General features: G+C 62.7%; 2 protein-coding genes across 4 annotated transcripts; one reads left to right on the top strand and one right to left on the bottom strand.

Annotated features, from left to right (window-relative positions):
- Positions 1–2,289: 2,289 nt before the first annotated feature.
- On the top strand, positions 2,290–6,771 carry FGF22 (fibroblast growth factor 22; the record flags this gene model as incomplete). The annotated part of the gene is made up of 2 exons (XM_081232671.1): positions 2,290–2,791; positions 5,072–6,771. 2 exons carry the CDS (start codon positions 2,290–2,292, stop codon positions 5,461–5,463), a joined length of 894 nt encoding a protein of 297 aa, XP_081088797.1. The 3' UTR covers positions 5,464–6,771.
- Positions 6,772–6,908: 137 nt separating this feature from the next.
- On the bottom strand, positions 6,909–16,511 carry RNF126 (ring finger protein 126). 3 transcript variants are annotated; one of them, XM_081232560.1, is made up of 9 exons: positions 16,351–16,511; positions 9,889–9,947; positions 9,582–9,645; positions 9,256–9,500; positions 8,400–8,468; positions 8,257–8,326; positions 7,701–7,794; positions 7,459–7,574; positions 6,909–7,378 (listed from the first exon to the last, which is right to left on the bottom strand). In XM_081232560.1, exons 1-9 carry the CDS (start codon positions 16,423–16,425, stop codon positions 7,232–7,234), a joined length of 939 nt encoding a protein of 312 aa, XP_081088686.1. In that variant the 5' UTR covers positions 16,426–16,511; the 3' UTR covers positions 6,909–7,231. The 3 variants fall into 3 exon arrangements, with proteins under 3 accessions (XP_081088686.1, XP_081088687.1, XP_081088688.1); XM_081232561.1 differs by having other exon boundaries at positions 9,256–9,467; XM_081232562.1 differs by having other exon boundaries at positions 9,256–9,395.
- Positions 16,512–18,471: the final 1,960 nt, after the last annotated feature.

Below are 18,471 nucleotides of genomic sequence, written 5' to 3'. Positions count from 1 at the left end.
CTGGTGAAGAGGTGGGAACACTGGAGCCCTCGTGCACGGCTGGTGAGAATGTGAGATGGGGCAGCCGCTGTGGAAGACGTTCTGGCAGCTCCTCAAAAAGCCAACCATAGAATCACCACGTGACCCAGCAGTTCCACTCTTGGATATATACATGAGAGAAATGGCGACTTATATTCACACTTAAACTCGTACACACACATCCACAGTAGCATGATTCACGACAGCCAAAAGGCAGCAACAACCACGTGTCCATCGATAGATGATGGATAAACAGAATATGGTCCCTCCACACACGGGAGCATCGCTCAGCCATGCGAAGGGGTGAAGCACTGACACTTGATATAATGTGGATGGAAGTTGAACACGATGCTCAGTGAGAGAAGCCAGACACAGAAGGACACAAAGGGTGTGAGTCCATTGATGCGAAACATCCATAACAGCCAAATCCACAGAGACAGAGAGTAGATTCGTGGTTGTCAGGGGCTGGGGAAGGGATGAGGGCAACTGCTGATGGGGACGGGGCTTCTCTTTGGGGTGATGGAATGTTCTGGAACTAGACAGAGGTAAGCGTTGACAACTCTGTACTGAAAGCACTAATTGCACAGTTTCCTGGGTGAACTGGGTGGCATGTGAATTATATTTCAGTGAAGCTGTTGTGAAAAGCACCTGGGGCGCAGCTGTCTTCTCAGGCGTGGGTCCCCTCCGGTCATACAGGGCCTTGGATTTTGTCCTCCTGGCAGGTGGGGTGGGGACAGTCTATGAAGGGAAGACCAAGCTTCTAGCTGGCGGGACGTGGAGGTGTTTCTCCTAGTACCCAGTGAGGTCGTGGATTATCTCATTCCATCCTTCCAGCCTTCCCTCTCCTGGCCTATTTTCCACAGGAGGAGGCAAGGCTTGGGGAGGTGATGCCGGCAGGCCAGTCCCCTGGGTGCTGGCCTCAGGGCTCTGAGTGTGGGGAGACAGTCCGGGCTGGACCCCTATCTCAGTCCTGGGGTCCTGGGCTTGGATGTCTGCTACACCCCATGCGTGGCCCTCCTGGGGCCAGGAAGATGGATCAGGGAATCCCCGGAGCCACCAGGAAGGCATCCGGGCAACACCGTCCAGCTGGACCGGTTGGCCCTCCAGCAGTCCATCAGGGCAGGGTTGTCACCTTGTCCTCACCCCGGTGCTATTTAAAGGTGCCGCCTGCATCCATGGCTGTAGAACTGAGCCGCCAGGAGCCAAAAGTCAGGGAGCCCTGGGATGTGTCCTGTGTGGGGCCTTGGGGAAATCCCTGCCGCTCCTGGGCCTTGGCTTCCCCACCTGTCAATGATGTCGCTTGGCTCTGAGTCTGTGAAGGTTTACTGCACTGACCTCGCAGGGCCCAGGGCACTGGGTGGGTGTGTCTGTAACAGGGCGGCTCCATTCCTACACCTTGGACATGCAGAGACGGATGCTGGGGATGGGGTGCTGGCCTCGGTCATTATTCCGGTTCCCATCAGCTGGCCTCAGACATGCCCAACTGTCCATCCTCCCATCGGCCACCTTCCTGTCCAACACCTGTGTGCACAGCATATGCTCCAACAGTTCACCTGGCCCTCCACCCACACTTTCCCCCAGGCCCACCCCTCAGCGAAGCCGCATGCCCCCTGGGCCTGGCTCTCAGGAAGCTGCAGTTGGAAGGGTAGACAAGCCCCCCGGGGCATTCCCCTGTCCAGGGGCCTGGCTGGCATGGACAGGCACTCGGGCCAGAACTTCCTCTGGCCCTTGGGCAGCTCCGTCTCTCCCTGGCTCTCTGTCTCTCACACATCTGTCTGTCTCTGTCTCTGTCTCAGCCATCTCCGCCTGTGCAGTCTCATAGACTCTGTCCCTCCATCTTAGTCTCTGTCTATCTCTGCCTCTCAGTCTCTTGTCTCTTTGTCTTTGTCTTTCTCTGTTTCTGGTTCTTTTTTTTTTTTTTTTACCCTTTTAAAAAATTGATGTGTAGTTAATTTACAGTGTTGTGTTAGTTTCAGGCGTACTGCAAAGTGATTCAGTTATACATATATATCTATTCTTTTTTGGATTCTTTTCCATTATAGGTTATTACAAGACCTGTGCTGTACACCTGGCTCTGTCTTTATATCTCTGGCTCTGGCTCTGTCTCTCCCTCTCTCTGGCTCTGACTCCCGCCGTGTCTCTGTGGCCCGCCTCTCTCACACTCACACTCCCGCAGCCCCTGCAGGCCAATCTGGCTACTCACGGACAAGCACCGCCCTCCGCGTTCCGCAAGGCAAACAAACACGCGTGGAGACCTGAGTGTTTTCCAGAATGGGCCCCACCCCTGTACTGGCCCCACCCCCGTGGGGAGTCATCCCGCCCCCTGCGGCTCTGGCCCCGCCCCCCAGGAGCCGCATTGGCCTGTCCCAGACTCTGCAGAGCGGTCAGGCCGCCCTGACCACGGCCCCGCCCCGCATCCCGACCCACCCACTGTGGCTCTGGCCCCGCCCCCGAGGCGCCCTATTGGCCCCGTCGGGCACTCTGCCTCCCATCTCGCAATGGCAGAGCCGCGGACGCGCGCGGGGAGATCAGAGCAGGCGGCGGCGAGCGGGGCGCGGGGCCATACGCGGCGGCCTGTGGCTGGGCCTGGCGTGGCTACTGCTGGCACGGGCGCCCGGCGCCGCGGGTACCCCGAACAGTCCGCGGAGACCGCGCAGCTACACGCATCTGGAGGGCGACGTGCGCTGGCGGCGCCTCTTCTCCACCCACTTCTTCCTGTGTGTGGAACCCAGCGGCCACGTGCAGGGCACCCTCTGGCGCGACAGCCCTGACAGTGAGTAACCGGGGGGCGCTGCGCGGGGGCAGGGGTACAGGACAAATAGGCGGACAATAACAGCAAAGGCAGCAGTAGTAGCAGCAGTGAGCTGGGCCCTCTCTCACTTGAGGGAGGGTCCGGAGGCTTCTCTGGCTGCGTGGCGTCAGCCAAGTCATTTCCTGACTGGGGCCTCAGTTTCCTCAACTGTAAAATGGGGTCCAACCCACTTGGAAGGAGGGTTGGACAGTTGGGGTGAAGGTCACAGGGGAAGCTCCCAGCTCCGGGCCTGGCTCAGCAGAAGGGTCTTTGCGAGATAGTTGAGGTTGGGGTCACGGGACCCATTTACAGAGGGGAAGCTAAGGCTCCCGGAAGGGCCCCCGTGGGCCCAGTACATAATGAGATGGGGGCAGAGCTGGGTCTGAACTCTGAACTCCCCACCCTGCAAAACAAAACTCAGGACCTGCCGGAGTTGGGGACCCCTCTATGTCTTCCTAGACACCCATTTGGCAGATGAGGAAACTGAGGCACAGAGAGGGCAAATTACCTGCCTGAGGTGGGAGGTGGGGGCATGGAGCTAGGGCTCCAAAATGCCCAGAACCTCATCGAGTTGGAGTCATATCTCTGCTGCCCTGCCCAGCAAACAGTAGGTGCTCAGTAAGTGTGGAATGTATGAGGCAAGAGGAGATGAAGGGACAAAGAAGGAGAAGGAGGAGGTTGGTGATAAGTGGGAGACCAGGGTGGTCGGTGACCCCAGGCCTGTCTCAGTCTCCCCACATTTTTTTTTTTTTTTGTGGTACGTGGGCCTCTCACTGTTGTGGCCTCTCCCGCTGCAAAGCACAGGCTCTGGACGCACAGGCTCAGCGGCCATGGCTCATGGGCCCAGCCGCTCCACGGCATGTGGGATCCTCCCGGACCGGGGCACGAACCCGCGTCCCCTGCATCGGCAGGCGGACTCTCAACCACTGCGCCACCAGGGAAGCCCTCCCCACATTTTTGAGGCCGGGCAGGGGAGCGGGGGAGCCAAGCCATTGCCGGCCACTGCCTGAATCACCACCATTAGGGCAAATAATCACCCCTGCTCTTCCCACCTGCTTTCATCTGGGGCTCTCAAGGCCCTCATTAGGCTAACTGGACGAGGGCAAGAACAGGGGGACTGGCTGGCCGGTTGCTCAGTGGTGGGCCTGGCCAGGAAGGGTGGCCTTGGGCTGGGGGTGAGGTCTGGCTCTGCTGGGTGACCTGGGACAGTCACTGCTTCTCTCTGAGCCTCGGTTTCCCCATCTGGGCAGCGATAAGGGTGACAATGAGGAGGTGGGCTTGAGTTGAGCCTCATAAAGAAGGAGCTGGCCGTGCACAAGAGGAGCTGAGTGCCTGACCCAGGAACTAGCAGGTGCAAATGTCCTATGTCACATGAGGTGAGCTGCCCATCACCTGAGGCATCCAAGTCCAGACTGAACACCAGAGGGCAAGGCCTTGACTCCAGATTAGGCCCCAGTGCCTGGGTGTGGCTCAGAGAGTGTGGGCTGGGGCTTGTCCCCCAGCTCTGCTTCACTGGATAGGAAACGGCTCAGATGGGGCAGGGCTCGCCCAGGGTCATCCATCCACACACAGGGACCGAGAAACTGGCTCTGCCACTTCTCAGGCCTCAGTTTTCCCCTGTGGGAAGTGGGCACGGTCCACACCTCCCTCCTGGGGCTGCTGTGTGGGCTTGGTGGGATACAATGCCTGGCATACAGTTGGCACTCAAGCAGTGTTAGCGGGTATCACTGACCTGAACACACTGCTTTAAACACCCTGTGTCCCACCCCCAGGCCGTTGCCTGGGCCGTACCTCCTGTCTGGAATTGTCTCCCCCATAACAGGACACGGCCGTGGCTAGCTGAGCTGTCAGGTTCATTGCCGGGGGTCTACATCTGATAGCAGCAGCTCACCTGGCAGGCACTCACCTCCTCTGGCTTGGTTTTCTCATCCGTGACTAACGGGGCCCTCCCCTGGGCTCCCCATTGCCCTCCAGAGAAAAGCCTGAGCTCTCCCCAATGACTTCCCCCGGCCCATCAGGGCCAGTCCTGCCTCAGACCTTCCCCCTGGCCTGGTGTCCTTCCTCCACCGCCCCGTCACTCCCAAGGCCTTGGGACAGATGCGGGCAGGACCTGCGTGGTCCCTGGTGCGTCCCCACGCCCAGCACAGGGCCAGGAGCACGGTAGGTACTTAGGGAATGTTCCCCACACGAATGAATGAATGAAGAGCGGGATGGGTGGGCGAGCGGGTGGTGGGCGGGCCCTGACCCAGCCCCTCCCCGCAGGCGTCTTCTTCGAGATGCGCTCCATCCGCGTGGGCGTCGTGGCGCTCAAGGCCGTGAACACCGGCTTTTACGTGGCCATGAACCGCCGCGGCCGCCACTCCCGGTCGGTGAGTGCAAGTGCGCGGGGCGGGCTGGGGTGCGTGGGGCGCGCCCGGTGGGGGCGTGTCCAGGGGCGTGCCCAGGGCCGCTCACAGCCCGCCCCGAAGCGTGTCTGCGCTACGTTCCGGGAGTGCATCGAGGAGAACGGCTACAACACCTACGAGTCCGTGCCCTGGCGCCACCACGGCCGGCCCATGTTCCTGGCGTTGGACGGGCGGGGAGCCCCGAGGCGCGGGGTCCGCACGCAGAGACACCACCCGTCCACGCACTTCCTGCCCGTCCTGGTCTCCTGAGGCCCAGGATCCATGAGTGACGGCTGGACCGAGATTCTAGGAGGCGCGCGAGCCGGGCGGGCGACTGAAGACCGAGGCCGGGGAAGGCCCGGTCCGGGCGAGCCTGTGCCTGGTTACTCACTGGTTTCACATGCGTTGAGCGCCTGCTGTGCTGGGCACTGGGGACACCGCCGGACCCCACAGACGCGGCCGGCCCTCAGGGAGCCCCTGAGTCTGAGGGGACACTGAGCTGAGCAGGGGCCATAGGAGTCCAGTCACAAGCTGGAGGGCAGGGAGGCTTCGACAAAAGCACCTGCCAGGCTGGAGACGGGGACTCGGCCACGCGGGGGCCAGGTCTGGGAGGGCATTCCAGGCCGGGCACAGCCAAGCAAAGGCTCGGACCTGGGAACTCATTGGGGTGCCTGAGGCAGCGAGGTGAGGGAGGCTGAGGGACACCGACCCGCCATAGACTGGCAGGGCCTGGTGCTGGGCCTCCGAGCACGTGTCACCTCACGGGGCAGAGGGGACTTCGTAGGTGGGATTAAGTTAAGGTCCCTGAGACGGGGACGACCCTGGATTTCCCGAAGGGCCCAGCGTCATCCCAGGGTCCTTATAAGAGGGAGGTGGGAGGGTCAGGGGCAGAGAGAGATGGGAGATGCTGCGCTGCTGGCTGTGAGGATGCAGCAGGGGCCGTGAGCCAGGGATGCGGTGCCTCTAGAAGCTGGAAAAGGCGGAACCAATGCTGCCCTGGAGCCTCGGGAAGGACCCGCCCTGCCCACGCCTGCATTTAGCCCCTAAAATGCAAATTGTGACCCCAGGACTGAGATGATAAGCGTGTTGTTTTAAGTCACCAGGTTTTGGTGAGTTGTCACAGCTGCCCTTGGAGACACGAACACGGTGTCCTCAGAGCCCCTCAGATCCGGCAGGGTGTACAGGCTGGGGTGGGGGTGGGGTGCGATCAGCCTCCTGGGGGTTTATCTTCCTCTGAGTTGCAGGGGTGGAGCCAAGAGGGTGCAGGGGAGGCTCCCACCCCTCCCAGCAGCCACCTTCCACTTCAGAGACGGAAGACCAATATGGGGGGCACTTCCCAGGGCACAGGCTGGACGCTCACCGGCTGAGGCAGCCGTGTGACCCTGATGGGGGACAGCCTGTGGATGACACGCCAGCCGCGGGGGCTCGGCCAGCTCACCTCCCCGGCCCGGAGCTGCGCCCCCCGATGCACACAAGTAACACGCCAACCACCTGCTTTTCTTTCTAAGTAGATGTATTTTTAAATAGCTTTCAAGATACACATATTTTCTCCTTTAAAAAACGTCTGTCAGAGCAGTTTCATCCTTGTTTTGCTGGTCGTCCTGGTGGTCCCGGGCCACCGAACTTGGAGTGGGGTGCAACGGCCTGTCCACGCAGTTGGGACCCCAGCCGAGCGACTCCACCCTGTCTCTCCACAGATCATGCAGGGCCGCGAGTGAGCTCAAACGTCCATTTATTTCAAACCAGTAATAATTTAAAATTATAAAAACCTTTCTGCCGTCGAACACGTAGAGGGTGAGGTCAGAGACAAACAGGAAGGGAGTCAGACACCCCGGGCGGCATGTGCCCAGCCCGGCCCGGCCCGTCCCTGGGGAGGCCGGGCTCCCTCCGCAGCCGGGAGGGGCGGGTCCTCCAAGCCTGTGCCGCGGTGGGCCCGGCAGCACCGCAGTCCGTGGGCGCGAGGGGTGCGGGGGGGGGCCGCGGCGTCCGCAGTCCCAGCCCACGGCCCGGTGCTCACCCTGGGGGCCGGCCGGGATGCTCAGGAGCTGCTGGTCGGGTTCTCGTTACCGGGCGAGCTGGAGGAGGAGGACGAGGAGGAGGAGAAGCTCACGCCTGCCAGGCCCGGGGGGTCGGTGGCCGTGTTCTGTCCTGTGAGGCTCTTTCGGCAGACGGGGCAGCTGTCGTGCTTTACGGGGACAGAGGGGAGAGGGGAGCTGTTCAGAGGCGGGCGGGGCGGGGAGGGTCCCGGGCTGGCCCGCCACTCACCTGCTCTAGCCAGGGCACGATGCAGCCGTCGTGGAAGAGGTGGTTGCAGGGCAGCTGCCGCACGCGCTCACCCAACCCGTAGTCATCCTTGCACACGGGGCACTCCAGCCCGGAGCCTGTGGGAATGGGCAGGCCGCGGGGCTCTCAGGGGGGCTTCTCTGCAGCCCCCGCCAAAGGTGTCCCAGGGGATGGAGGGCACACTGGCCTCCGGACCGCTGAGAAGGCTGGGCGCGGGCGCGTACCTACGTGCTCCTCGGTCACGGGGATGGTGGGGAGGGCCTGGATTTTCTCTTTGTCTGCGGGTGGGGGACCCGTGTTTTCAAACTGATTGAGGAGCTGAAAGACAAGAGGCCAGAGTGCCGGGAGCTTGTTGGCGGGCGGGCAGGGCCGGGCCCTCGCCCCATGGGGCTCTGAAATGCAAGGCTGGGTTACCTGCAAAAGCACCGAGGCCCCGTTTGTCCAGGCCCGACCCCCTCGGGGGTCAGAGGTCAGCTGCCCCCAGGAGGCCCAGCCCCGGGCTTCTGCCCACTCTTCTGCTCATCTAGTGAGCGTCCCTTCACAGCTGGGGCCGGCAGGCACCTCCCAGGGCCGAGGCACCTCCCTAACTCCTCGCGCGGCTACAACCAGGGGACCGGGCGCCAGTGACAAAATACTCAGTGGAAGGCCCCAAGGTGGTCATGTCCCCACCTCACAAGTGCCACCAGGGACGTGGATGTGGGAGACGATACCCCGTCCTCCAGGGAACACGGGCCTGTAAAGTCGTCGTGCCCAGTGCCAGCCCCAGGGAGGCCCCTGTACCTGTGTGATGATCGCATCCAGGCCGTTGGCCCCCCAGGCGTAGTCCATTGGGTTTGAATGCAGGACGCCCCTGGGCAAAGAAGTCTGGGGTTCAAGTGGCAGAGGGGCCAGACAGGGCACAGGGGGACCCCCCACCTACTCACCAGGGGCCCAGGCCCAGGTTGGGGATGGTGGCTGGGGTGATGATGCCGTTGACCAGCTGCTGGATGATCCTGGAACAGAGCAGCCAGGCCCAAGGTTAGCGCCCTCCCAGGGAGGGGCCAGCGTCAAGGGGCTGGCTTTTCAACTGGTAATAATAAGAACCAAACACGAAAGGTGCCCAAAGGCAGGGTCTCTTTGAGGCCTGCATGGCGCCTGTCAATGCACAACTGCATCCAACTCTCATTTTGCAAACTGGGGAAAGCACCGTGGGAGATCCCAGGGGCTTGAGGAACCGTGGGATCAGCCCGGGTGTTCGCGGCGGCCCTGAAACGTGCCGGCTGAGGTCACAGTGAGCCAGGCTGTGTCCTGAGCTGGACGGGCCTCGGCCTACCTGCAGTCAAGTTCCATCTACAAAGACCCACGAAAGCTCAGCCCCGTCTCCTACAGGGCTGGGAGGTCCTACTAGGGTCCTACTACGTCCACCAGTCCTCACGATCCCGCACACGGGAGGGGCAGGGACACCAGACACCGCACACCGCTGCTCGCCTGCACCCGGGACGGCTCGTCTGGGCGTGGACCTGCGCATCTCAGCAGATGAAGATGCCCACGGGGCGGAGGCCCCTCTGAGAAGGATGATGGGGGGGCGGGGGGGGCAGACAGGCAGTGGGCACACAGCTCCTCGGGCCAGCCGGACCCACTGGGGAACCGCCCTGCCCAGGGGACGGCCCCTGAGCCAGCACCCACACCTCCGTGCCCACAGAACCTCCTGGAAGGATAGCTGGCTGCTCTGCCTGAGCGGGGTGGGGCGGGCTCGAAGCCCGGAGCGTCCCGCCCGCGGCCGCCCCCGGGCCCCCTCACCCTTCCAGCGTGGGGACGCCTTCGTGCCGGCCGGTGGTCCGCCTCGCGGTGAGGCGGGCGCGGGGCTGCCGGGCGCCATACCGGTGCCGGGAGTGCTGCTCTCTCTCCCGCCGGCTCTCGGGGTCCCTGCCGTCGTCGGCCTGTGCCCCGGGGGGGAAGGTGGGAATCTCGAAGCTGTCGTCAAAGATGCCGAAAGCAAAGTGCCCGTAGCCCTGCGGCAGCGTGAACAGGGGCTGGTCCACGTTCTGCGGAGAGGAGGGCCGTGACCGCGTGGATGGGGGCGCGGAGGGGGGGGACGGGGAGAGAGTCCACCGCTCACCGCTCACCTCGAACGGCTGCCGGCTCTGGTCCGCGGGGGCTGTGGAGGGGGCCGAGCCGTTCTCTGCACTCCTGGGAGGACAGGCGCCGTCAGCAGCGGGACAAAGGCGGGACCCCCGTACCCATGGGCCTCAGGCCGCCTTCCGCAGCCCCTGCCCAGGGCCCAAGGCAGGAGGCTGAGGAAACTAAGGGTGGGGGTCCAGCCCACCCCCCACCCAGGTCTAGCCACCGGCCCTCATCACGGCCCCCCGTCCCCCTTACCAGGTTCGGCCAGTGCACCCTCGGGCCGAGGGTCTGTGCCGGGGGCAGCCTTACCTGGTCTCTTCCGGAAGCTCCTCGATAAAGCCAGACTCGCATCTTGGACAGATGTAATCCTGCGGGAGGAGAGGGCAGCGAGTGTGATCTCGGGGCTGAGGTAGGGCCAGCATGGGCGTCATCTCAAGGCCCTGGGCGGGAACCCGCCAGGTCCGGCCGGGCCGCCCCGGGCAGGGCTGGCGCACAGATGCCCTTGACCGTGGCTACACCCTCCGATACTCCCCTCGCAGGTGGGCTCCGAGCTCTCTGGTGGCCTCCTCGACCTCCCATGTCCCCGAGTCCATCAGCCAGTGCTCCCCACAGTGACAGAAGTCACAGTTTCGGGGCCTCCAATCAGCCGCATCCATCAACAAGCTAGCTGACATGGGTTCAGTGAACTCTCCCAACTTGGGGGACACGAGAATGTTCTGTGACACCCTCACCCACACACGCACAAAAAGGAGGGCTGGGAGAGTGACTAGCGGGGCTCCAGGACTATCTGGGCCTCGGAACAGATCCGCTCCCAGGAAGGTGGCCACTGAGGGTGGGAGGCACCACCCAGGCAGAGGGACCGGCCTGCGGAACATTCTGGCAGCCCCAGCACGCAGCCCATGACACCAGGCTACAGCTTGACTCCATCCACACCGGCCACCTGCCCTCCCAGCCCTCGCTTTCCCCAGGCCGGACAGCCAGTGGGCAGAGACCATGATGTTCCAAGGAAGCGGAGAGGGGGACCCGCCCCAGGGACGGCAAGACGTCTGAGCACCAAAGCCGCCACTCAGGCCCAGAACCGGGCCCAGGCCACACGTCCCAAAGTCACACAAACAGGGAGCTGAGCCGCGAGCGTGAGGTCCTTCCACCCGAGGCCAGCCGCGTACCCACGGGGAGAGGCATGGTTCCCGGGAGCAGAGGGCACCACTGGCCTTGCCACCCTCTGCGGGAAGCGACGCCGGGGTGCAGCGGGCATGGCCCACCCTGCGGACGGCGGGACCACCACGGTGCATACCGTGTCCCCCCACCTGCCCCGCTCCAGAAAGCAAAGGGAGGTCGAGGATCAGAGGACACTGTCTGAGCCACGGGGAGGGCTGCTGGAGCTGCACAGGTGATGGGGACTTGTATCCAGAATACCTACAGAACTCTCACAATTCAACAACAAAAAGACAAACACCCTGGTTAAAAAACGGCCAAAGAGAATGGTAGTGTGATGAACTGGAAGATTGGGATTGACATACATACACTAATATGTATCAAATGGATAACTAATAAGAACCTGCTGCATAAAAAAATAAATAAAATTCAAAACTTCAAAAAAAAAAAAACGGACAGAGGATCAGAACAGACATTTCTCCCAGATAGACAAGTGGCAACAAGCCAAGAACAGACACACAACACAGGCAACAGGGAAACACAATCCGAAACCAGCAGGACACACTTCACACCTGCCCGGACGGCTGGACCCACAAAGCCGGCAAGGACCAGTGCAGGGAGGAGCTGGAGAAATCGGAGCCCCTCCACGGCCAGTGGGGGCATGAGACGGGGCAGCGTCCTCGGAAAACAGTCAGTCACCCCACGGCCCTGATTCCACTGCCAGGCGCCCACCAGGGGCAATGGAGACACACGTCCACAGCAGCCAAAGGCGGACACAACCTAAGTGTCCACCAGTGGATGACGGATAAACACCACATGGTCCCTCCACACACGGGAGCATCACGCAGCCACGTAAAAGGGGGAAGCCTCGACACTCACTACCACGTGGACGGACCCTGAGAACACGATGCTCAGTAAGAGAAGCCAGACACAGAAGGACACACAGTGTGTGATTCCATTGATGGGAAACGTCCAGAACAGGCCAATCCACAGACACAGGGAGTGGACTAGTGGCTGTCAGGGGCTGGGGTGACAGCTGATGGGCACAAGGCTTCTGTTTGGGGTGACGGAATGTTCTGGACTTGGACAGAGGTGACTGCTAGCTTCAGGACTCTGAGTGGACTGAACACACCAACGTGTACGCTTTAAATGGGTGAAGTGTATCGCAATAACGCTGAGCCAGAAATGACAGGGATGGCAGCGCTCTGCCCTCCTGAGCAGGGGCGAGGGGCCCAGGGGAGGCTCCCCTAAACAGTAAGTGGCCACGACAGTTGTCACTGGCGTGGGATTTCCAGGGCCAGCGGGGACATCACTCAGGGGCTCCTCCTAAGGACCCCCAGCCAGCCCTCAACCTGTTGTTTATTTCAACGTTTCACAGGGTGCAAAACGTGGCCACAGGAGGCTTTGTGATGGGTGACCTGGTGACCAGGGTTCTCACCCCCTCCGGGAGCCCCCGGGGGGAGGGCAATGGACACAGGCAAACGTGGCTGCAGGTGAGTCTGTGGTGACCGAGGTTAGGAAGCTGGGAACCAGACGGCCCCTGAACACAAGCTCACAGCCAAGCTAGGACTCTGGCCTGCCCACACCACCAGGGTCTGACCTGGCTCAGCAGGCAGGTCCAGAACCTCACTGGAGCCTGGCAGAACCCCCGTGAGAAGCGTCTCTCTCTCCTGGGGACCCTGCCTGCCCCAGGCCCGCACCCTGCCCGCCCCAGGCCCGCACCCTGCCCCAGGGTGAGCCTAGAAGAGCCAGGGCGGGGCCGTCGCCACACCCTGCTGGAGATCCGGCACCCCGTCTTCCACTCTTGAGGCTCACCACTGCTCCTGGGTGCCTGAGAGCCTGTCACCTCGCCATTCTCTGGGGTCCCTGTGTCTCCCTGAACCCAAGTGCTCCCCACCTCACTTTGCAGCCCCTGAACAACCCAGCCCGGCCACGCCCACTCCCAGCTCCACCCATTTCTGGGCCTCTGCCATCCCCTGTCCCCTGTGTCCCCTCGATCCGAGCAGATATCTACCTGGCTTGCTCCCTCTTGGAAGCTGGGTCTGCTCAAACATCACCTCCCGGCTGCAAGCCTCCGTCTCCCCATCTGCAAACGGAGGGTGGCCTCAACCCCAGGCTCTGGAATCCGGCAGCCGCGGCTGTCCTGCGGCTCAGTGCTGGCTGTGGTCAGGCCCTGCTCTGCGCCCTCCACCCTCGGAGAGCCCCACGCCCTGAGACTGAGTGGCCTGACTGAGCAGCGATCGCCCCGCACCCAGGGATTCAGGCAGGGCCCCGGGTTCTGCTCGCAGGCAGTGGGGAAGGCCCAGACCCTGGTCTTCCCATGCTCTCCTCCAAGGGCGTGTCCCTGAGACTTGTATTACATCACCGTGTAATAAAGGCGGTGGAAACCCCAGGATGGAGTGCTCGCCCCCCACAGGGCAGGACCCTAGCTCGTGAGCACCTGTTCCTAGCCAAAGACTCCTCGTGTTGAGGAGATGGCCGGCAAGGGGCCATCCTGTCATCATCACCACGGCAACAGCGGCCGACTGGCAGACGGCGAGACAGCAAGTGCTACATCTACTGAGCGTTTGCTCCCTGTGCTCGGCCAGCTGGGGCCCTCAGAGACAGGCCTCACCCTTCACGCGCCCCTTCACACCACGTGCAGACCCAGGGTCCCCGGCCAGGCGCGTGTGGTGAAGCCGGGGACCATGAGGTGGGAGCTGGAGAGACGCTGGCCTTGGCGGGCCCAGGGCCCCCAGAAAGGGTTGGGGCACAGAGCTGCAGGGGATATGTGAGCTCAGGTCCAGACACATGTGACGAGACTCCCCACGCCCCTGCAGCCCCTCGTGCTCCCAGCCTGGGCTCACCAGCCCCCAGGGGCAACCCTCCTCAGATGTCACTGGGCCCAGGGGCCCACCCAGACCCCGTGGGCAAGTGCTCCCACCCCACAGCACTCTCTTCTGCGTCTTAGCAGCTGCCCCGCAAAGCGCATTCCCACTCCTCTGTCGCCCCCAGCGTCTGTGAGCCCCACGCATGCTGCTGAATGCCGGGGTGCTGCACCGTCCCAGGGCCTCGCATCACCTGCCTGGGGCCCGCTGAGTGCCGGCAAGCTCCCATCGGTGTGACACGCGGGGCCACCCTGCCGGGGGTGCGCCTCACTTCAGCCTCCAACGGTGCCGGGAGGCTTGGAGGTGCAGCCGGGGAGCCCCACGGTGTGGCTCTGTCTGGCGCCCCTCGTCCAGCCACCCCTCCAGGGCTCAGCCCCCTGCTGCATCCCCAGACTCCCGCCCTGCGCTGCACCGGCTGTCTCTGGAGCAGCCGTTGGGTCGGCCCCGTGGGGCAGCCCTCATCTCTGGGCCCCTGGGTCTCAACTCCAGGCCCGGGGCTGAGCCTCCCTGGGCCTTGGCAGCAGCGGGGAAAATGGGCGCCCTCGGCAGAGGCACAGCACGCCGCCGGGCGGGCGGGGGCCCGGCCTGCTCCCCAGCGGCTCTGTGTGGAGGACTAGGTAGGTGCAGGTGCGTAAGGCTGGGGAAGCACACGGGCCTTCTCTCCTCACCCTGATGGCCCTCCGAGGCAGCTGCCAGGTCCTGTCCCCGTCCTCCGACCCTGCTCAGGGACACTTCTGAGAGGAAGGCAGGGGCCATCCACAGGACAGCAGGCCTCAACAAGGCCACCCGTGGTGGTGGGCTGAACCCCAAACGCCACCTGGTCCGCCCACCCGCGGGCCCCGCCCGCGGACGCCCCACGTCCACCTCGTCCCCGGTGCTCCCGTTTCCTGGGGGAATCGAGTCTGGGCCTGCGCACCTGCGCAGAGGCCTCCGGGTCGGCCAGCCGGTCCGGTTCCTGCTCCCACACGCCCGCTCCAGGCAGGCACTAGCCTCCCCGGCTTCCCGGGCCCCCCCTGCCCTTGCGTGCCCGTCAAGCACAGCGGTGCCCTCGCCAACCCATCTGACAGGCGAGGAGACCGAGGCCCAGGGCGTCTGGGCTGCTGGGAGGAAGCCGGCGGGCAGAGGGCCACGACAGCAGGTCAGGAGGAGCAGCTCAACACCAGCCGGCGTCTCACTGCACACCAACCTAGGGCCAATTTCACGTGAACAGAAGTCCGTGCTGGTGGGGGGCAGGGGGGTGGGGGGCAGGAGGTGGTGGTGGTGGCGGGAAGCGCAATTGCTGGCGGGGAACTTCCAACGTCACCACGTTAAGAGCCCACCTTCCTGCCCCTGAGAACACCAAGTGCGCCCCTTACTCATAAACAGACACCCACTCTACTGGGCCTCTTCGAATCCCGTCCCAAACCCCACGCCGGTCCCCTCCCTGCCATTATTTGAGCTTAACAGAATTTACCAACGTTCCCGATCAAATATTTGCCAATCGCTTGTTCAGCGTTGGCTCCCTATAAACTGGGAGGGCAAAGGTCATGGCTACCTTGTCACCACTGGATCCTGTGACTAGGAAAAACCTCGCTAGCCCAGTGACAGTTGGAAAAGGTCAGGGTCCTTCTCGGCCAGGACCCGGGCCCCAGGCTGGCCCCAGGACGGGAGGCCAGAACAGCTAGCAACACAGACTGCTCGGCCCCAGGCTTCCCGATGGCTTTGGACAGGCCACTCTGGGGTAAGCCTGAGACCCAGGGCCTGTCCGGGGCTCACAACAGCTGCGAGGGGCTACGTGCAGCTCCTTCAGGCTGGGGACTGTCCTGCGACCAGCCCCTTCCTGCCAGTTGAGAAAACCAGACCCATTGCTGGGGCGCGCAGGGAGCCGGAAGAGGCAGGAGGAGGACTTCTTCCGGGACGCTGGAGTGGGGGAGTGGGGCAAGTCTCAGCTCCTCAAGTCTGCTCATGCACCCAGGGTTTCGATTTATGCCCCCCCGCCAAGCCCCTTGCCTCTGGAAGCCACACCACCTCTCCCCTTTCTCCCCTCCTGGGCCCAGGCACTCCTCTCCGCTCCAAACCCTGACTCTAGCTCACTCTCCTCTGAAGCTGGGATAATGTCCACCAACTCCTCCTGCCTCCCCCAGGGAAGCCCACAGCTGCAAAGGCAGGACTAAGAGGCTGGCTCTAAAATCAACCAGGTGACCAAGGAGAGCTGGTGCTCTATCAATCGTTGCCACCTGCAGCTCCTTCCCCTGGTCAACCGCACCGCCCGCTTCTTGCTCCCCGAGAGCTAGCCAAGCGGCAAATGCCGGGAGCGGGGCCGCCCTGGGGCGCCGTGCCTTCAGTCTTCCACCCGTGCAGCGGGGGAGGGTCGGCCGGGAGCGGGGGCACTGATCCCATCCTGGACCTACCGACTCGGAACTTCCGGGCTGAGGGGTCTGGAAACCGAGCCTTTCACGAACAACCCTCCCGCGGCCTCCACCCGGGCGAGGACGCAGGGCCCACCTGGGTGCAGGCCCCCACCCCCGGGAGGCAGAAGAACGCAGGCTCGGGCCGCCGTCGGGCCCGGGAGAGCGGCGACTCCCTCCCACGAGGCGCCCACGGCGCCGACCGCGCTCGTGGCCGGCGTCGTTCCCTCCCGGCAGCCAGCCCCGCTGCGCCACCAGGGCCGCCCGCTTCCGGGCCCTCCGCGGGGACCTCAGTTTCCCCGTCCGAGCCAGCTCGCCTCAGGCTGAGGCAAAGGCCCCCGCCCGCCCGGCCTGGGCCTCACCGGCAGACGCGGCACGATCTCGACCGAGCAGCAGTGGCAGAAGTACCGTCCGGGCTGCGGTGACGCCTCGGCCATGGCCACCGCCGCCTCCTCCGCGCCGCCCGCCCCCGCGCGGCACGCGCCGCCCGCCACCAGCCGTTTGCTGCTCCCTCGCCGGCCGACGCTCCCGCGCACGCTCACGCAAGGCACGCAGGGCACGCACGGCGTGAGACAGGGAAGGGCGGCGGAAGCGGGGCAGGCGGCGCACGCGGCGGGCGGTGGCCCGGGCGACGGTGGCTGCCGAGGGGCAAACTAGGTGCGGGCGCAGGGCTGGGGCGGGGCCAGGCTGTGGGGATGACAGAGGGGGGCGGGTCCTGAGGGGGCGAGGCTGAGTACCCTTGGCAAACCTGGATCAGGGCCCGGGGTGGGGTTGGGGCGGGGCCGAAGACTGCGGGGAAGGCCGAAGGCGGGTCTTGGGCGGGGCCGAGCCCCTTCTCTTCTACAAATCTAGAAAGGTCCCCGCTTCCCTCATTATTTCTCTTATTGCCAAGTCCCACCTTTCTCTCACCTTTCTGTCCTCACTGTTCCTGGGACGCTCCTGAGCGCTCTCCCCTCCGGACGTTTGCACTGGCTATGCCCCTACCCGGTGCACCGTTCCCAAGACACCTGCGTGGCTTCCTAACCCACGCGTTTCAAGTCTTTGCTCAAATGTCCATCTATTGAGGCGCCCTCCGCAATAGCACTTATTTCTGCCTGATAAACTGTAGGGTCAGCTCCACAGCAGAAGGGATTTTTGTATCTTGTTCCCGGCTGGACTCAGAACAGTGCCTGGCACACAGGCAATCGATAAACATTCGTTGAATGCATACAGACAGGAGACCCATTCCTGAATCAAGGAGGGATGCCCTCCCATGCCTCAGTGTGGCACATGGGATAAGAGAGTCTGAGGCTTGCCAGGTATGGCCTTGTTTCCATGATGCCTTTGGGTGAGAAGAGGAGAGAAAACCTAAACCCCCCAAAAAATTAATCAGCAGGCCAGGGTCATTTATGAGGTTAGTTCCAGGCCAATCATGCACTTATTTCTTTATCCACTCGACAAACTTTCACTGAGCTCCTGTAGTATGCCAGACCCTTTGCTGGGTGCAAGGACACAGCAGGGGCAATCACAGACTCATTAGGCAATAAAAGTGGTTTTCTGAAGTATTCCATGTCTGGAGGAGACAGAGCTGGTTGCAGATGCCCCCCAGCCCCGTGAGGTTGAGCCGGAGGATGAGTCCCTAGGGTAGCCTTGGTTCAGCCTGGGGAGACAGACAGGACTTCCCAGGGGAGAGGACATTGGAGCCAGGGCTTTGAAGAACGGATAGGAGTTGGTTGGAGTTGCGCTTCCTGCTGAAGGGAGCATTGGAGCACGAGTGTCAAGGAATTACAAATTGGAGCCTGTGTATAAAGGACCTTGAATGTCAAGAGACTAGGAACAGGGATTTGTCTGCCAGCCGCCATTTTGTACCCCTCAAGGCTCAGTGATTCCAAGCCATTCCTGCTCTGACCACCAGAGAGCGCCCCAACCCTGTTGCTGGGAAACCAGGCAACACCCACCCACCCACCCCCCAGGATGGGCCTTTTGCCTCAGGCCGTTAATGCCTCGCCCTGGGCTTGTTTCACACCAAAGACATATATTCATTCATTCATCCTGCAGAAGTTTGTTTTTTTGGTGTGGGTTTTTTTGTTTGTTTGTTTTGCCGCGCAGCTTGTGGAGTCTTAACTCCCCAACCAGGGATTGAACCCTGGGCCCTCAGCAGTGAGAGCACGTAGTCCTAACCACTAGACTGCCAGGGAATTCCCCATCCTGCAGAAGTTTATGAGGTACTGCCCAAGAGGCCTTGGAGTCAGCGGGCATGCGTTCAAATCCCACCAAGTCACACTGGTTCTGTGGTCCTGGGCAACTCACTTAACCTCTCTGGGCAGGTGGCAGAAACTGCCTCTTAGGGTTGTGAGATTGGATTAGGCTTGGGGCACCTGTGGGTACCCAAAACACCTCCTCACTGGGCCCTGCTGCCTGCCCTGAGTTTATCTGCCCCTCTCCCATCCCTCCCCAGCCCAGTCTCATTCGCCCCCATTGGTGGGCCAATCTGTATCCCACCT

Source organism: Mesoplodon bidens, assembly GCF_964165515.1.
Source record: "Mesoplodon bidens genome assembly, chromosome: 4".
In the NCBI taxonomy this organism is placed as follows: Eukaryota; Metazoa; Chordata; class Mammalia; order Artiodactyla; family Ziphiidae; genus Mesoplodon; species Mesoplodon bidens.
This window is presented reverse-complemented; position numbering and strand designations above follow the sequence as displayed.

Bases quoted from the DNA above. Each gene is read 5' to 3' on its own strand.
- RNF126 (XM_081232560.1), bottom strand. From the start codon at position 16,425: ATGGCCGAGGCGTCACCGCAGCCCGGACGGTACTTCTGCCACTGCTGC. The intron at 7,575-7,700 runs GTACGCGCCCGC...CCATTCCCACAG, and splicing joins CGTGACCGAGGAGCACGTAG to GCTCCGGGCTGGAGTGCCCC. The intron at 7,379-7,458 runs GTGAGTGGCGGG...GTCCCCGTAAAG, and splicing joins TCGTGCCCTGGCTAGAGCAG to CACGACAGCTGCCCCGTCTG.